The 18,848-nt window shown below is 39.4% G+C and overlaps 2 protein-coding genes across 2 annotated transcripts; both read right to left on the bottom strand.

Moving 5' to 3' along the window:
* Window positions 1-3,537: 3,537 nt before the first annotated feature.
* scamp3 (secretory carrier membrane protein 3) lies at window positions 3,538-9,791 on the bottom strand. The gene is made up of 9 exons (XM_014013155.1): window positions 9,380-9,791; window positions 9,108-9,188; window positions 8,813-8,920; window positions 6,800-6,920; window positions 6,477-6,605; window positions 4,978-5,137; window positions 4,769-4,870; window positions 4,526-4,643; window positions 3,538-4,261 (listed from the first exon to the last, which is right to left on the bottom strand). Exons 1-9 carry the CDS (start codon window positions 9,431-9,433, stop codon window positions 4,124-4,126), a joined length of 1,011 nt encoding a protein of 336 aa, XP_013868609.1. The 5' UTR covers window positions 9,434-9,791; the 3' UTR covers window positions 3,538-4,123.
* Window positions 9,792-13,509: 3,718 nt separating this feature from the next.
* Window positions 13,510-18,136, bottom strand: LOC106520870 (cellular retinoic acid-binding protein 2). Its single transcript, XM_014013154.1, has 4 exons — window positions 17,910-18,136; window positions 15,225-15,403; window positions 14,811-14,927; window positions 13,510-13,812 (listed from the first exon to the last, which is right to left on the bottom strand). Exons 1-4 carry the CDS (start codon window positions 18,091-18,093, stop codon window positions 13,762-13,764), a joined length of 531 nt encoding a protein of 176 aa, XP_013868608.1. The 5' UTR covers window positions 18,094-18,136; the 3' UTR covers window positions 13,510-13,761.
* Between the last annotated feature and the right edge of the window lie 712 nt (window positions 18,137-18,848).

The following is an 18,848-nucleotide window of genomic DNA, read 5'->3' as shown; positions in this document are numbered from 1 at the left end:
GAAATTTGCACATGCACATTTACCAGTTCAAATGCATAACACATTCCAATTTGTGCACTTTAAACTGTGTACATTTCTGCATTTGTGAATATCTTTGAGACAAATTTATCTCTATAAATAAAGTGTCCATTTTGACCAGGTGATGCAACTGTGGACATCTGCATTGAAGAGCTTGTCTATTATATGATAAACCGGCTAGCCATACCAGATGTATATGGAGCGAGGGAAGGGGAGACGAGGAGAGGAGTGGAAATGTCTGTTGTGCGCGGTTCCTGCGGTCCTTGGTCAATGACAAAACAAGTCTCTGCTTTCTTATTTCGCTATTTTCGGTTTCCGTGAAGAGGTTCCTCTGAGGGTCGGTTTCAGGGTGTGTTCCCCGGTGTGAAACAGTCCGCTGTAGCCTGTTTGGACCACTGTGCGTCAACGTTATGTTACAGTGTAAACAGGACACTGAAGCCAATGGAGCTCAAAAAGCCTATTAATAAACCATTGTTATTCCTTTACTCTGCCAGAGTTAAAGCTGTAGGCAACATACAAACAATCATGATAATGGATAATAAATAATTTATAGGCAGCGGTTAAATGTAAGAACTACATGATAAAAATTAAACCAATAATCATGTTCAGGTAAAATTACATCTTATGAAGATCAACAGTTTGAATACAGCTTTAAAAAATGGCACCTATGTTCATACTTTTTGACACAAGAGACAAAATCATGAAGTTGCATGCATGACTCTCCAGTTTGATGGATTTGTGTTTGTTTTTCTTAAAGATGTGACTTTCAGATGCTGTTCTTCTCCTGCAGGTAAGCTTTGATGCTTCTTTTCTTCTCCGCTTGTTCATTTTTCTCACGTTTGTTTTTAAAGCACGCCCTACACAATAAGCTGTCATGGTCAAGGACAGGGACTAAATTGAAAATAAGTGAGAGAACAACCAAAGCCCAAAGAAACATAAAAGAAAAACTTTGAAAGCCCTTCAAAAAAAAAAAATACCTGGAGAACTATTGATCAAAACCACAGAAATTAGAAGTGGTTTGATCCCTTCGCACAGTATACATATATGTTTTTATATTAATTATCAATACGAATCTTTAGTTTCAAGAGGCAGTTTTATTATTAGTTACAAAGGAAAATGTTATTTTAATATTCAAAGGAAACAAAATGCAATCATTTTACTCTTGAGATCTCAAACCAATGAACATTTATATGTTTAGTAAAAACAGAACTTAAAATGTCCATATAAATATAAATAAATATTGAACACGTCATCATTTTTCTCAGTAAATATATTACTAGAGGTGCTAATGACATGAAATTTTCACCAGATGTTGGTAACAACCCAAGTGATCCATACATACAAAGAAATCCATAAATGTCCAGAAATGAAGTTATTTGTAATAATGTGGAATGGCACAGGGAAAAAGTATTGCACACTTACTGAAATTTATCTAATACTTTGTACAAAAGCCTTTGTTGTCAATGACAGCTTCAAGACGCCTCCTGTATGGAGAAACTAGTGGCATGCATTGCTCAGGTGTGATTTTGGCCCATTCTTCCACACAAACAGTCTTCAAATCTTGAAGGTTTCGTGGACCTCTTCTATGAACTCTGATCTTTAGTTCTTTCCATAGATTTTCTGTTGGATTCAGGTCAGGTGATTGGCTGGGCCATTCCAGCAGCTTTAGGCGGCTGTGGCGGAGTGGTTAGGTGAGTTGTCCTGGAACCAGAATGTCGCTGGTTCGATCCCCAGTCCAGCCGTCTCAGTTGTTGTGTCCTTGGGCAAGACACTTCACCCACCTTGCCTACTGATGGTGGTCAGAGGGTCCGGTGGTGCCGATGTATGGCAGCCCCACCTCTGTCAGTGTGCCCCAGGGCAGCTGTGGCTACAGTGTAGTTTGCCATCATCAGTGTGTGAATGTGAGTGTGAATGGGTGAATGTCTGTTAGTGTAAAGCGCTTTGGGGTCCGGAGGGACTTGAAAAGCGCTCTATAGGTTCAGTACCATTTACCGTTTAGTTTCTTTCTCTGAAACCAACTGAGAGTTTCCTTGGCTTTGTGTTTGGGCTCATTGTCTTGCTGAAATGTCCAGCCACGTTTCATCTTCATCATCCTGGTAGATGGAAGCAGATTTTTATCAAGAATGTCTCTGTACATTTTTCCACTCATCCTTCCTTCAATTATTTGAAGTTTGCCAGTACCATATGCTGAAAAACAGCCCCACACCATGATGTTCCCACCTCCAAACTTCACTGTTGGTATGGTGTTTTTGGGCTGATGTGCAGTGCCATTTGACCTCCAAACATGATGTGTATTCTGGCATCCAAACAGTTCAATGTTGGTCTCATCTGACCAGACTATATTCTCCCAGTATTACACAGGCTTGTTTAAATGTTGTGCAGCAAACTTTAAAGGAGCTTCAACATGCTGTTTCTTCAGCAGTGGAGTCTTACATGGTGAGCGTGCATACAGGCCATGGTGGTTCAGTGCATTATTTATTGTTTTCTTTGAAACAATCGTACCTGCTAATTCCAGGTCTTTCTGAAGCTCTCCATAGACATTCTTCTGTAACCGATGCCATCATTATGCTTTGCAACAATAAGGTTGTGAAGGTCTTGAGAGAGCTCTTTACTTTTACCCATCATCACGGTTCTTGTGTGATACCTGGCCATCATTTGGGACTGAACCAGCTGATATTAACTTGCACTGACAAGGGGCAGGCTTGATTTCTAATTACTGAGAGAGTTCAGCTGGTGTCTTGGCTTTCCATGCCTTTTTACACCTCCCTTTCTTCATGTGTTCAATACTTCTTCCCTGTGCCATTCCACATTATTACAAATAACTTCATTTCTGGACATTTATGGTTTGATTTCTTTGTGGATCACTTGGGTTGTTACGGACATCTGGTGAAAATTTCATGTCATTAGCACCTCTAGTAATATATTTACTGAGAAAAATGGTGACGTGTTCAATACTTATTTTACCCGCTGTATACAAGGTGCTTCATCAACATGGTTATTCAACTTGGATTATCATGTTATTAAGCAAAACAAAATAACAGAAAAGGTTTAACAACAGCTTTATCTTGGTAAAAAAGTCGATGCAACACTGAACCTGTTGTACTTTCTCCATAACTCTGAGATTCTGTCATTTTAACAGCTGAGTGGTGAATTAGCTCACATCAAAGTCAGTCATTCAGAAAACTGCCTTGTGGAACAGTGGAGCAACAAAAACAAAAAACTTCTGAATCTTGTCAAAGATCCTTACAGAAGTGGCGTGGCGTAAAAAAAAAAAAACAGTTACATTAGTCAAAAACGTCCTTGGCAGAGATGCGTGAATGACAAGCATTGAAGCAGCACGCTACGACTGCAGTTCACATGAAGAGTTTTATTTAGAAGCAGCTGATCTGACATGAGAAGATGAGCTTTATAGAGCTGTGGGCCCTTTCCTCACATCACCTGCCTCTCCTGTTCCTCGAGTCCTGCCTAGGGTTGGGCAATATTGGCTTATTTACCATGTACTGAGATCAAAACATTCAATACGAAATAATTCTAAAATGTTTATTTTGACATTGAGATAAATCAATAACAGCAGCAAACTGTGAAAGCATGACAGTTTTGTAATACAAAAAAAGTTGTAATGCTAACTATTACAATACACACCGAACAAAACAATCGATACTTCAAATAATTCATATTTTTTACAATGTTAAATTTTTTGGCAATGCAGTTAAGTCCTTAATTTTATTAATAAAATTACTTGTTAGTTCACACACAAGCAAAAAAAAAAAGCCATCTTAAAGACCCATCAACTAAGGATCGCATATTTTTTAACTTTCAGAAAAACACAGGTCCCAATTCTTTTTTTAACAAGTGTATACACGAGCAAGTCCTGCCCAAAATAGTAGCATTATCCTGAATTCACTGACTCTTTTTTTTAGGACTACACCACCTCAGAGGGTTTTACAATCAGTCTTTACAATTTGGTTATTTCTGTTTGGCAGTTTGTCACGTATGATTGCAAAGTGCCCCGAGGGTTATTAAATAGACTTGGCTCCTTTTAAAAATGATTCTCCGTCAGGCTGAAAGCAGCATCCTCGTCCCTCCGCGGCCAGTGGGTCCATCTCTATCGAGGTGCGGTGAAGGCCCCCTGGGCAGCAGAGGCAGCTGCTTGGCGTACGGCCTGATTGGACATGACTCCGGTGGCGAACTCAGCCTGAGCCTTCTGGAAGCTGGCATCGGTTTGCCTGTACAGGCTGTGGATCTGAGGCAAAGGGGAGCACAGTATGTTGACACCTGATACGTGTATCAATTTATCATTATATTCTGAACACTGCAAGGAAGAAAGCGATACCCACAACCTGATATTGTGGCTTTTATTTACTTGTTTCTGCACTCAGAGCTCTGTTATTAATGGTAAAGTTCTGCATATTCTGTTTTGTTCATAAATGACTGAAAATACTTATGTTTAAATTTATGCAACTTCCTGTGAATTTTTTTTACATAAAGAACAAGAAAAAAAACTCACCTTTTTCATGAGGACAACCCCCATGGCGGTTTGGGCACTAAAGCAGATGGCGTTTATAATCATTATTGCTCCAACAGCCGTACTTTTACTCAAAGCAGCCAGGCTTACTATCCAACCACTGACAGAAAAAGAAGGTGAAGATGTAATGATGTATTTAACAACAAAACCCACACTACAAGTTTAAAGTCCCACGTCACAGATTATAAGAATACAAATAAAATAACTTGTGTATTTATCAGTCACCTGAATCCTGACCCCGGGATGCCAATGGTCATGAAGACAAAGAGGCCCACTTGGGCAAAGAAAACGAAAAAGAAGAAGAAGAAGTTGAAGGAGCTGTCACTCCTATAGGAGAGAGAGAGAAAAAAAGTACGGCCAAGTTTTACATCAGGTAAATTTAGTGACATCATAACTGAAACAAATGAAAATCAGCATGAGATGACAGTAAACACCTGAAGGCTTTGTAAACGGGTCGATACCAACAGACGAAGGAACAGGGGGTGAAGAGGATGGCCCAGAGGATGGCGAGGCCAAAGCCAGAACCGTTGGTGGTGTCCTTACAGAAGTAGGCCATTAAGGAGATCAGGTTGAAGCAAAGCGTGAAGGTGCAGACTACAAACCAGAGAAATTATATTTAAAAAAATGCTGTCACTGAGAGGAAGGATAAATACAAAAAAACACAACAACAAACCCTGGATCTAAACCACTTCTCACTTTTTTATGCAATTTGTTAATTTTTCTTTCAATCTGTATCAAGGTTCAAGCTTAAATTTAGCCTACATGTGCATTAGTAAACACTCTTAACTGAGCTTTAATTGATGGTAAGTATGAAGCCACTTACAACAGCAACTGAAATAGAGAGTGCCCTATAAAGCTGGGTACACACCAAACGCATTTGGAGCAGCAAAAGCAGCCAGTTTACATGCAAAGTCTATGGTGGCCGCATATCTAGGAGCAGTGCAGCGTGTTGCGGCGCGTTTTGGCAGTTCAAAGCAGCGCGCAACGTAGCGGTAGGATGCGGCAGAGCATTTTCCGCACATGCGTCAAGGTCCAAAGAAGCGGCTGCTGGAGTTAAACAAATTGAACTTTGGCTGTTCGACGCGCAGCAGCAACCAATCGGGAGAGAATTTTTTTCCACGTGACGGTTTCACGAACCCGACACGGACAGGAGCCTTTAGCTGAAATCGACCGTCTGCAGTTGGTGTTCTGGGTGGAGATAATCAGCACCGACGTGATGAGACAGCAGCTCCCTGAGCTCGGGACAAATAATAAATAAAAGGTCCCTCAGTTCGCAGCTCCTGGAGTGGCCAAACTAAACCACCTCTAAATTATTTGGTGAATTAATTATCTGCTGTGTGCAAGTTTGCTTGCTCTTTAGTAAATAAAACAAACCCGTTTTATTTATTTTATCTTTATTTCACCCGTCATTAAGGACAATCTGGTCCCGGTCTGGAAAAAAAAAGTCCATCAGAGCTCCTCTAAATTATCTGGTGAATTAATTATCTGCTGTGCGCAAGTTCGCTTGCTCTTAAGTAAATAAAGCAAAGCTATTGTATTTATCTTTATTTCAAACGTCAACAGACCCGAAAACGAACAAAGACGCTCCTCCCATTGCGTGTCTTCAGACGCATTCGGTGTGAATGGACAGCTGTTGACAAGCAGCCAAACGCATGCGGCAGGAGCATCTTGGCTGCTCAAAACGCGTTTGGTGGGAACCCGGCTTAAGACAGTCTAGCAGTGGAGTCTCAGGCTTTGTAAAAACAAGCTCTTGCATCCAGCAATAGAAGTCACAGAGACACGAGCCATCCCCTACAGGAGCTGTCGGGTAATGATTTTAGAGTCAGCTTCACTTTTAGTCGAGTCAGTTAATCCGACTCCCAAAATGCCACAGAGCAGCAGCAGTTCATTAAAGTGTGAGTGTGATGTAGACGCTCCGGTGATGGGGACTCACACAGCCAGAAGTAATACATGATGGACACGATGCGCTGGAAGCGTTGGCTGATCTCCACATTGATGTCTTGGTAGAAGCAGGGCCCCACAGGACAGAAAGAAGGCAGCGGGGGCCAGTTGTTCTGACGAGCTGAAGAAAAGAAAAAAAAGTTGAGGGAAGTTAGTTATTTAGTTTTATATTACTGGATAAATACAGATATCTGATAAGAAAAGTCTACTGTTAAACACACAAAACTAATTAAATTTAGAAGTGGAGAAAGATGGAAATATCAATCCTAAATTTCCTTCTAAATCTTTATTCCAGTCCTCTCTGCTGGTTCTTACTGGCTCCAGGTCCGAGGCTGTGAGACTGCAGCTCTCGCTCCCTCCTCTCCAGCTCCTGGGCTTTCCTCTCCAGCTCCTCCTGCTTCCTCAGGAGCTCGGCTGTAGTTGCGTTCACTGCGGGCTGACAAATCAGACAGCAGATACTGTATTTGAGCTGTCATAACTGTACATCACCGGTCACCTTTGTGTCGGATAAAAGTGACTATGTAAAATTAAAAATGGGAATATTTTGTATTTTCCAGACAGTTTAGTTCTATACCACAATCAAGTAACTATGATACCTTTAGTTGTTATTAAAATGCTTTATATATCAAAATAAATTTGAATTTGGATCATAGCCGTATCTATGTGCCATAAAATTGGCCTCTGTCTCATTAAGAACCTCCTACTGTTTCCAACACTCCCATTGCAGCACGTTTTCACAAGAATGCTTCAAGACGTCTGCGACCTTTCATGGGAGTGTTGTATTTTATTGTAAAAAAAGAAGCAATATTATACACTGTACTATCAGTTTTGGGAAAATGGCATCTCAGAATACAGTTGAACCTTACTCGAATTGGACCCAGAAAGTATGTTCTCTGAAGAACTGGAGCGGGTACAGAGGGTCTCTTACAAGACACTCATTCTCTCATACATAGGCTTCAATGTTTAGCTACTTTTTGCGAAGGAACTATAAATGTAGGTCATTATAAAGCTTTTTTGCAATGAACATTAACCACTTTTAAGATACGTTTAGCTAGTCTGTTGGATCTGTGTCAGGGAGGCGCCTGGGAGGAGCTTTGAGTAAATAGGCGGTGCTTTACTCCAATTTAGATTCTTTGAAGGGCAAGTGGGAGATGGACTTGGAGGAATCCATATCAGACACAGTTTGGCAAAAAATTATTCAAAATATATATTCGTCCTCAGTATGTGTGAAACATTTTATAGTTCATTTCAAGGTAGTACATCGTCTACACTGGTCTAAGGACAGATTGTGCAAATTCAAAAAGGACTTGGATCCGTCGTGTGATCGTTGTAAACAATCTCCTGCCACACTTCTGGTCTTGTCCAAAGCTACATGGATACTGGCAAGGCATCTTTGATACCTTTTCAGGACTATTTGGACGAACTGTTCATCCATCACCATTCATCTCTCTCTTTGGGGTGGCTCCAGCAGAAGCTTCCCTCAGTGAACATCAGAGGACGGTGTTAGCTTTCTGCTCTCTACTGGCTAGAAGACTTATTCTTCTTCGATGGAAGGATCCACATCCTCCAGTATATGGTCATTGGTTAAGAGAATTTATGTCTTACATTCATTTAGAGAAGATTAGATATACTGTTAGGGGATCTGTAAACAAATTCTTTGACATCTGGCAGCCATTTATATCGTACGTGGAAAAAATTTCGGCAGATAACTTTGTGTAAAGGTCAAATATTGTTTCATGTACACAAACCTGTGTCTTGTACTGTCTGATACATGAATACAAGAAGTATTCATGTTTTATTAGTAGATCCGGTATAGGTGGGGAGGGATGGGAGGGTTCTCAGGGGTGTGTGTTTTTGTTAGTTTGTTTTCTGTTTGTGGTTTGTTAAAAATAATAAAAAAGACTTTGACAAAAAAAAAAATAGGCGGTGCTTTGTATGAGCAAGCATTTAGGCGCCTCTGAATGGCTACCACAGGAAATTCAAGGATTTTTTAAACATACATGAATGAGTCAAAGCAACACTCTGGGTATGTTTTTGATGAGGGAATGACATTAGAACATGATATAAAGCTCAAAAGTTGTTTTTGCATAATACCACTTTAATATATTTACCAGGCATCTTTCAAGAAGTGTTGTCAAATTTAAAAATGTTTTTAAAGAAGATAAAGACGCTTGCATTACTCATTTAAGAATGCATTTTCCCTTTAGTTTTGGAGGATTTAGCACCCAGCTTTGCACAAAAACACACTTCAAACTGACCATAAATTATGATAATATGTGCTTTTTTTAACTTCAAAAATCCCCACATTTAATGCCACAGCACAAATACCTGAGAGTTATAAGAGCCGTAGTTTCGAGGTTCGGTGGGTGTTGTTCTGCTGGGCGGTGTTTGCGCAGGCGCAGGTGGAGGTGAGGTGGCTTCATATGGTGGGGGAGGCTGTAAAAAGTTCAGGTAAAAAACAAACGAAAAGGAAAACCACATTAGTCTGAGCAAAAATCTAAAGTGTTGACATTTTTTAGAGCAATAAAAAAAGCTACTAGGAGATTCAAAAATACTGCACAAAATCCACAAAGCAACATGTTTCTGCTTTAAAAGTATCATTGGGAATGCCATCTTTGCTTACCCCAGCTGGTTTGTCAAAGGGGTTGTAAAGGTCCAGTGTGGCAAAGCCTGTGTTGCTGCTGTGCTGGGCTACAGCAGGGTCCTAAAACAAAACAAAAACAGACTTTTATTTTTTAAGTGATTTATCACGTTTGACAAGTTGCTACGTTTACTAAAAGCTTGGTTTAATCATGTGATCATGTTGATAGAAGCAGAGTTTAATAAGAAAAAAGGGCAGCTGTGAGCTAAAAACAACACGTCTGGTGATAATCACGCGCCCAGCAAAAGACCCACCTGGAACGGGTTCTGGTCCTCCATCGGTTCTGGAAAGCTTGTGTACTGTGACATGGTAGTGGCAGCTCACGTCAGGAGAGCACCAGTTATATCTAACAGGGAAAAAAAAAACCCAACGTAGTCTACAAAGTAAAAAAATATGCTTTTGTTTCTGATCCAATCAGGGCGGCTAATGCTGGTGTTGCGTCCGCTCAGCTAGCTTCGCGCTCCCGCTGCTCGGTGCTCATCTCCTCGCTGGTTAAAGAACTTTAGCTCCAGTCCAGTTCGATTCTTTAACAATAAGGAAGGTCAGGGACTGTGCTAAGGTGTTAAGAAGTCTCTGGAAAATGAATAAATTCACATTTTCCTCGCGCAGTACGTTCATCAGAGGAAACAGGAAGTAAAGCTCCACGAAGACTCGGTCATGTGACTTCTGCTGCGGTAAAGAGTCACGTGACAAAAAACAGGGGGCGGAACCCGAGCGTCTTTTTCTCTGTTGATTCATTTTTTTTATCGTCATGTTTACCAGAGTCCCTCAATTACAATTTTATTTTTGCACTTGTAACTTGTAAATAATAATAATAAAAAATAATAAAAATAATAAATTAAAAAAAAAAACAGCAAAATAAAATGTGCATAAATAAGTATGCATGTCCTGATGCATCTCAGTAACTCAGGTAGAAAATTCCAAAAAATAAAGCTGATGGTCCTCTGAAGAAAAAGTCACGACTCAACATCTCGTAATTATGATATAATTAAAATATATATATAAAGATTAATATGTCGTAATTTTAGGACATTAAGTTATGAATATAAAAAAATACTGGTGAAATGCTGGATCATAAATTTGTAGGTAGTAGGCCTATCACATAATTTTCAGATACCAAGCCATAATAAAAATCCCGTCATGTATTCATGTTTTACTGTCAAATTGTAGTCAGAATAATAAGCTGTATATTTTTATTTGTATTTGTCATGTTTGTATTTATGTGACTGTGATGCTTTTATTAAGCGGCTGTCAACAGGTTAAAAAGGAAGCTGTAATTCTCAGTTTGTCCAGCAGATGTCAGACTTGTTCATCTCTGAAGTCAGATGTGATTTTTCAAAACAAAAGTGGGATTATAAACTGCAGCCTTGAAAATACAAAAGTTTCAAGAACATTTGTTATATATTTATTTCTAATGACACTGAATAAACAAACATCAACACAAACTTTAGACACTATCACAAGAACTTCTCTATGCTACCTCAGACATATCTACACATATACTCATTTAAAGTTGGACTTTATTATGTCATAAATCAATTATTGGGACTGTGAGTCATTTGTGGCCAGTATGTGTGCAGAAACCACACAAAACAGTTGATCTTCTCATAAATAACCCCAGAGTCACTGGTTGGGCCACAGCAGAAAGGATTACGTTTTCACTTTGAGTTTGCACACATTTCATGCTCTACTGCTAATGCACAATCCAGTCTTATTTTTATTTTCTTCTTCTACAAGTGACAAGGATCACACGTGGGTAAGGACAGTCGTGAACGTTTAAACAAGTACACCAAGTAGACATTTGGTACTATATCTAAATTAGACTGTATGTTGATGTGAAGGTTTGTTTTCCTCTTCCTTCTTCAGCAATTTGACATTATTTGAGCCTTTTTTATAGATTTTTTTAAAATATCTGAACAGCTTGCACAGTGAGTTTGTTTTGTACTTACTAAATTACAACATTTTAGATTTCAAAATTACGATTAGACAATTCATAGTCAGTTCAGTTCAGTTCAAAATACTTTATTGATTCCAAACGGGAATTACGTTTTGGAATAATCCATCCAAGAGAGACAAAAACAAGAATCACATGCATGGGGGGCAGGTGCCCCGGGCTGCAGCCATGGGCGCTATACATTATAGGGCCTAGGCCTACTTCTTCTTCATCTCATGAAAAAAAGAAGTCCTCAACAAAGTTATTCCTAAATTGTAATGATCCACTAACTAAAATCTTGGTGATTCAACAAATTAGTCATTTTAAGCTGTTTTTTATGAGGAAAACTTAACCCTAAGTTAAGACCACGTGACTCAACCACTGATGTTGACCTTGAAAACCTCAGGTAAGCTTTTATTGTTTTTTTTTTTTATTATTATGGCAAACTCTCAAGAAGTAAAGCTATCCTTTATAAAACCTGCTCTGCTTCAACAACAAGCTTGCTTTTTGTTTGACACCTGACTCATCTGCCGCTTCGATGGTCAGTCCAATTTGGCAGAGAAACGAGCGCTGAACTCAAGTGCCTCCGTAGTCCTAAAACCACAGCATTCCTCCCCGGCCAATCAAGCTATGCAACGCTCCATGACATATCTGCCTGAGGAATGAACTGGCATAACAGTTGTGAGTGGAAAGTGACCCGCCTACATGGGGACTGCTGCACTCTGCTCCAATGATGCTTACAGACTTTTTTTTTTCAAAGGGGTCATTTAGGTCAAATTTCGTGGTTTTGGATGCACATGTTTGTTTACAGTAGATGTTTTCTCAGAAACGTTTCCATTCCTTCCAGGATGCAGTTTATGAGCTGTGGTTTTAGTGCTTACACAATGACAAGGATATTAGTAAAGCGCCAAAAACACTTTCTGTCTTTGAGACTAAAAACATCTTGGGATCTATTCTAATTCTCTCTTGTGATATTTTTGATTATAGCTCTGAGCAACATTTCTTCAAGTGTTCTGGAAAGATTTTCACCAAGTTTTAGAGTCTTGAGCTTAAATATGATTTATCAGGTTTATTACATATTGAGAATTTTGTTTGACAAAAATTATTTTTGCTTTGCTGATAGTGTTAAAAGGGTAATTAAGACTCCTTAAAAGTTATTGTATTTTTTTATTTTTGACTGGATTTTTCTTCAAATGGCTGAGAAAAAAATCTGAATTGTGAGTTTAATTGCAAAATTCTGACTCTTCTCAGAATTTAGTCTTTAATCATGTGAATTCTGAGTTTAAAGTCAGAATTCCTAGCGAAAACAGTCAGAATTATGGCGTTAATCCCACCATCTGGAATCCAAATTCTAAGAAAAATGTCAAAATTCCAAGAAAAATGTCTGAATTCTTTTACTTGTATTTCAAAATTCTGACTCTTTTCTAAGAATTTAGTCTCTAATCTTGTATATTCTGAGTTTAAAGTCAAAATTCTTAAGATAAAGTCAGAATTATGATTTTAATCCCACTATGTAGAGGAAAAAATCCAAGAAAAATGTCAGAATTAAGAGAAAAATGTCAGAATTCTGACTTTAATTTCAATCTTCTGATTTTTTTTCCAGAATGCAGACTTTCCAATTCTGAGATTCTGAGTTTAAAGTCAGAATTCTGACTTTAATTAACCCTTTTCTATATAAGATGACACACACGTTTATTTGACCATGCAGGTCAAATTAAGTTAATGGAGTGCAGTAGTGACTTCCCTCCTCCAGGCAGATCTAACCACTGATGTTAATGAGACTATTCATCCTAAAAGGAGTGTGCTGCAGCTGCTTGCTCAGCACTGTGTGTATAAACTGGGAAACAGATCAGAGGGGGGGGCTGGTCTGTTTGTCATTTAAAAAACTGGAAAAACCATCACTGCCTGTGAACCAGTCGCACTCTCATCAGGAAGTGCCGTAAAGGTCATTTATCACAGGAGGGTAAAGTTTGACACAAACTGAACACGGGTGTGAAGTTTTAGCTGCTTTCAGGATGGATGTTGACGACTATCAAATCTATAATTTAAAGCTTAAAATTAACTTCACGTAAACAGCTGAGTCTAAGAGACCTGGTATGCTTCGCACTTGTGTGAAAAATCTGAAGGTAGAGCGAGACAGATTTTCATGAACACTGTCTCGGAAGACAGAAACCGCGATGCCAAAAAATACTTTACTCATGGTCAAGCTCTCATGTTCTCTCACTCGTTTTCCTTTCCATCCACTCCCTGTTTTCCCCTCGTCCGTGCCAAGTGTCTCTCATTACAGAGCTTAGAAAATATGAACTGTCTTCAGGAGTTTTGCTTTTCGTGTGCTAATCATGTACGTATTGTAGTGAGCTTTGATGACAGAGTGCACACAGAGAACAAAAAAAATGGAATGCAAATGGAGAACAAGATGTGGAGAAACGGAACAACAGGCACAAACAACGATTTCATATAAAATAGTTTATTACCATTAAAAAACAACAAGGGCACAGGTAAAAGACACTTATAAGGAATGTATGACATGACTAAATCACCCATTAAGAGTACATGTTGATGTTGAAGGCCACTTGCCTTCTGTGCAGAGTTCAGCTCGTTGGACTAAAGAACAATCTTGGACGAGGAAGGAAAAAAAAACAGAGTGAATGTAAACCATGCATGAATAAGTCTCGTACAACAGAACAAAAGGGAAACATGTCCTCATTCCCTCTCATAAACCCTGGTGCAGACTACATCACCGGCAGTCATTGTCTGAAGGAAAACATAAAAAAAGAATTAAATTATCTTTTGGAACCACTTTGTGATTATACATCATTTTCACCGTGTTCTTAAGCAATAACTAATAACTTACAAGTAATACAGCATTGTTCCCTAAATCTTAGGTGAAAACAAGACCGTGATGGTTTGTCTTCTGGTATCAAACATATTTTTCACTATATTAGCAGCCAAAAAGCTCCACTTAGCATAAAATGAACTGATACATTTTACTGATGGTAATATGGTCACAAATGCAACTAGAACATCTGCATTTCCTGTGAAACTGCAGTGTGAATGCTTTATGCTGAAAGATTGCTGAGTAGCTAAAAAAGCTGAAAAGTAGCTTGAAAAAGGTAAAAACAAAATAGCTGAAATGGCTAAACACAAACAGAAAGAGCACATGTTTGCTGAATTAAGCAGTAAGAAGCTGAACTATCGCAAAAAGTCAAACTGAGCTGAAAAAAATATAAAATTAGCTAAAAAAAATAGTCAACACAACAAGTCCTGTAATTAGCAGAAAGCAGATGAAAGAAGCATAAAAAAACTAAAATAGCATAGCAGAAAGAAGCACAAAAAAGTTTAAATTAGCAGAATGGCAAAAGGTAAAAAATATAGCAAAGATTTATAAACATTTTTAAGAGTTTTAAGGATGTTGTAAACAGCTTCAGTTTCAATAAGAAAAACATGACAAAAAAATTCTCAAACAATATAAATTGCTGAGAAGTACTAGCAGGGATGTCCTGAATGAGTTGAATATTTATTTGTTGAAATAGCACAAAAACTGTGGGACAAGATACAAGCCAAAAAGTGGACGGAAGGGAAAAAAATGATCTCAACCGTGCACGCTTTATTAACATTTACACATTTAATGGATATTTTAACTTACATCTCTGTTTGGAGACATAAAACCATACTGCTAAAGCTTTCAGGCTAAATGTATTTTTTTAATTCTTTGTAAAGTTGCGTATTAATGCTTTATATGAAGTAATTACCAGTATGAGCTCTCCATCATTGGTCAGTTCTCGGGTCCACGCTGTTTTAGGCCCGTCGCCTTTCTGTAAGGTCTGTTCACAGCTGATCTTTCGGTCTGTTTCCCATTTAGGAAAACTCTACGGGAATCAAATAAAAAAAACTTACATCACTAAAGAGCTTTTACATTTTTTTAAGGTTTGTTCACAAGTGAAGCTCATTGCCAATTGCTAGAATCTGTGACTTTTTTATGGCGTGTCAGGAACTATAAACATCAATCATTCAGCACAAAGAAATTAGGAACAGATCTCTGCACTGAAATAACTTCCATATGTTGTTTTTGAACAGAACTGCAGCCAGTTATCCTGTCCTTGGAAAAGTTCTGGTATGCATGTTACATTACACAGAAAATCTTTATGAGGAAAAAAAAGGTGTACCGTGCAGGGCCGCCCATCCACTGTGGCCTCGCTGAAGGACTGACCCACGGTGAAGGAGACGTGAGTGGTGCGAATGCTGGTGGAAGTCTTAATGGAGAACGTCTCTTCTTGTTGGGTGATTTCCACGGCCGGACTGGAGGCTGCCGCCACGGCTATCTTCCTCAGGAACACGTTAACGCCTAATGATTCACAAACAGAACAAACGTCAGACTGGGAGCAGCGGAGGGATGATTTATAACGAGTGGAATGAATGTAATCACAGCCAGGAACACCAGTGGTTTTTCATGTTAATGTGGTGAATCTTTCTGTACCTTAAGATATTTGATAGTTTTACACATATTAGATGTACCGTGTGGCAGTTTAACAATAACTGGGGAATGGTTGGAATTTAGCTTTTTGCTTGGGGCTCATTGAAACATTTGAGAGTCAACAAAAGACATTGAAAGTAACAAAGTTCAGCTTTTTATGTGTGTTCTGCTACATTCTAGCTTTTGCTGTTGCATTGCTACAAAGAATTCTGCGAAACCAGAAAAGTAATTTATTTCTTAGTTTCAAGTTTAAATGAACCAAAACCAAAAATGCTAACATAAAAACCACTAACCACACTAAGCTTGTTAGTGTGTGCCTAATGGGAAAACATACTTATTTGGGAAGCTCCTATAAACCACAAGAGAAACAGAATTAAAACCTAAATTTACACCAATATAACTTCAAACTTCTCAGCACAGGATTGCAGTTCTGAGAGTTATCTGTTAGCAAAAACATCTCCGTCTTCTTCTGCTTATCCATCAGGTCGCGAAGGCAACAGGTCTAGAAAAACCCAGACATCCTTCTTCCCAGAGAAACTTTCCAGCTTGGGGGACCCCGAGACCTTCCCAGGCCAGAGAGGATACATAATCCCTCCAGCGAGTCCTGGGTCTTCCCCGTGGCCTCCTACCAGTGGGACGTGCCCGGAACACCTCTAAAGGGAGGCGTCCAGGAGGCATCCTAATCAGATGCCCGAACCACCTCAACTGACTCCTTTCGACGTGGAGGAGCAGCGGCTCTACTCCGAGCTCTTCCCGGATGACGGAGCGCCTCACTCTATCTCTAAGGCTGAGCCCGGCCACCCTATGAAGGAAGCTCATTTTGGACACTTTTATCCGGGATCTCGTTCTTTCGGTTACGATCCACGCCTCGTGATCATAGGTGACGGTTGGAACGTTTGCTCAAGATGGGAGACTGTGATGAAGTGATTCAACGCAGCCTGCTGGCTTCTTCTTCAGATTGTTCTTTTTTATGTACAGTACCCTGAGACAACGTTTGTTGTGACTTGGCGCTGTATAAATAAACCGAACTGAATTGAACAGATAGACCAGTAGATCGAGAGCGTTGGCTTTTAACTCCGCTCTTTCTTTACCACGACCAACCAAAGCAACACCCTCCTTTACTGAGGACCCAATCTGTTGGTCCACATCACAAAATCAAAAAATCACAGTTTTTAGTTTGCAGGTTTGAAAAACACAGGACACCAACACTGACACCCTCTCAGTTTGTTGTTACTGTTAGTAAAATAACAGGAGTTCTGTCATGATTGATTTTCTGCTTCTGGCAATAGCATGTGCTTCAACCAAATATTGAAATTGGAGGCATTTCAGAGCAACATGTGTCAGAAAGCACACTCATAAAACTTTCTTGTTTTTATGATAAATCATAAATCTTTTAAATGCAACGAACAGAACAGATGGCTTTAAGAAAGATTCAAAGGTTGGAAAATAAAGGTTTGCAATCATTTTGCTCTGGCTGCAGGTTTTTGCTATGTTATTAAAGTTTGACCACTGTGGATTGATTTTAAGTACCGGTACCTCTTTGTTCTTTGAGAGTCCCCTCAAACCAAAGCTTCAACCGTTCATCGCTCTAAAGCTATGAGTGAGCTGATGAGCAACTTATCCTTAAGTTTTTGCTCATTCGGCTTTGTTCGGACCATACTGGCTCATGCTGTGACACATACAGGAGGTAACACACACAGGCACACGCACACTTAAAATGCACAGCCTGGCCCTTGGGGAGGCAGTGAAGGAAAGTCAGGCTCAAGAGTCGGATGGCTGCTGGGGCCCATGTCAAGGCTTAGTTCTGTTTACATTAGCTGTAATTACAACCACATGAGTCGGACCCTGCTTTAGATGAGTCTAATCCAATATTTGTCCACAGGCTAGATTAAGGATGCCGACGGATGGCCCAGGCCTGACCCATTACTCCTGCAAAAAGAACTCAGACCTGGATTTTGGTTCTTTGTTTCCTTCCAATCTGAGTGGACTTTCACTTGGGAAGCTGACAAGAACTCGTGATGGAGAGTCATCCTATTTTCTTGCCTCTTTTTCAGTTTTTTTTTATTTGAATTAAATGCTTTTATTAGGAAAGCACCAGTTCACAGCATGAGTCATTAGGTACTGCTAAAACTTAATTACTTGCAATAAAACTGAATCCCATCAATTCCATGCAATCGTGACTAAAATCGGATCCAGTTAATCCAGTTTTATCTTATTCATTCCTATTAGACTTCAGTGCAATGCAGTTTTTTTAATGAATGAAAAACCATCAAGCAACTCGCAATTAACCTTGTGATGAGTGATTTTGCGTTCCAAGCAGAACAACTAACAGAACAATGCACCAACATGATGAAAAGCTCTGAATGGATGAACTCACCCAACGCCTTCAGAAGCTCCTCGAAGTTTTCCGAGGACTTCATTCTCCATTTTCCTGAGAAATCTGTAACTTTATCTTCCATTTCTCTCCCCTCTTCCTCCTTCCACTGCACAGATGAGGTTTGCAGATCTGATGGGAAAAAACCTCGGCGGTCGCTTTGTGAGATCTTCTCCTCTGTTTGCATCTGCGCCTCTTTTCATTGGCTCACAGCTCGCCTAAATCTGACGCTGGTCCAGCCAATGCTGAGGCTGGTGTCAGGGTGGGACTCCCCCTCCCACCTCCTCTTTCACAGCTCTCGCTGCCCCCCCTCCATCACCGCCTCTGACAGAGTGGTGAAAGATTTGAATCCCAGCTGGAGAATGCATTTCCAGCAATGCTTTTGATGTCACAGCTTGGATAGCGGGGCAAAGTGTTAATTGTTTTTTTTTTTTTTAGGGAGATGGTGTCATGTTAGCGACCATGTTCTGACAAGATAATAAGTAGGTAAATATATTTAGACACGTTTGGAAAGTTAATTCATTTGATTTGTGAACCAAAAACAAATCAAGATTCGGTTTTCAAAGAGCTGGAATGTGAAACCTGATATGAGGGTAAAGCTTTTGAGCTGCAAGGTTGGAGGTAGGAAAGCTGGCACAGAAAGAGCCAAAGATAAGACATCCCTCTGAGTGACTCTAATGTAACAGAGAGAGGAGGGGAAGTCACACTGTTACCAGCCTGTTTCTACAAATCACCACATCTTTATCTGAACAAGCAAAACTCCTCAGATAAAGACATAGAAATTGACACACCAAACATTTTGTTAGTTTACACAGCAATATCGTACATTGATTTCTGGGAATGTTATAACTATCTTGCAATTTTGTACAAAATAAAACTCAAAGTTAAACTAGAGAGATTGCATTTCTTGCAAAAATGCTAGTGTGAATGCTCCATGCTGAA

The sequence above is a fragment of the Austrofundulus limnaeus genome, unplaced genomic scaffold, assembly GCF_001266775.1.
Source record: "Austrofundulus limnaeus strain Quisiro unplaced genomic scaffold, Austrofundulus_limnaeus-1.0 Scaffold98, whole genome shotgun sequence".
NCBI lineage: Eukaryota > Metazoa > Chordata > Actinopteri > Cyprinodontiformes > Rivulidae > Austrofundulus > Austrofundulus limnaeus.
This window is presented reverse-complemented; position numbering and strand designations above follow the sequence as displayed.

Coding starts and splice junctions, on each gene's coding strand:
- scamp3 (XM_014013155.1), bottom strand. CDS start 9,433: ATGTCACAGTACACAAGCTTTCCAGAACCGATGGAGGACCAGAACCCG. Junction 8,921..9,107: donor CCTTTGACAAACCAGCTGGG/GTAAGCAAAGAT, acceptor AACTTTTTACAG/CCTCCCCCACCATATGAAGC. Junction 6,606..6,799: donor CAGCCTCGGACCTGGAGCCA/GTAAGAACCAGC, acceptor TCTTTTCTTCAG/CTCGTCAGAACAACTGGCCC.
- LOC106520870 (XM_014013154.1), bottom strand. CDS start 18,093: ATGCAAACAGAGGAGAAGATCTCACAAAGCGACCGCCGAGGTTTTTTC. Junction 14,928..15,224: donor TGGATGGGCGGCCCTGCACG/GTACACCTTTTT, acceptor TGATTCCCGTAG/AGTTTTCCTAAATGGGAAAC. Junction 13,813..14,810: donor ATGATGGAGAGCTCATACTG/GTAATTACTTCA, acceptor GTTTTCCTTCAG/ACAATGACTGCCGGTGATGT.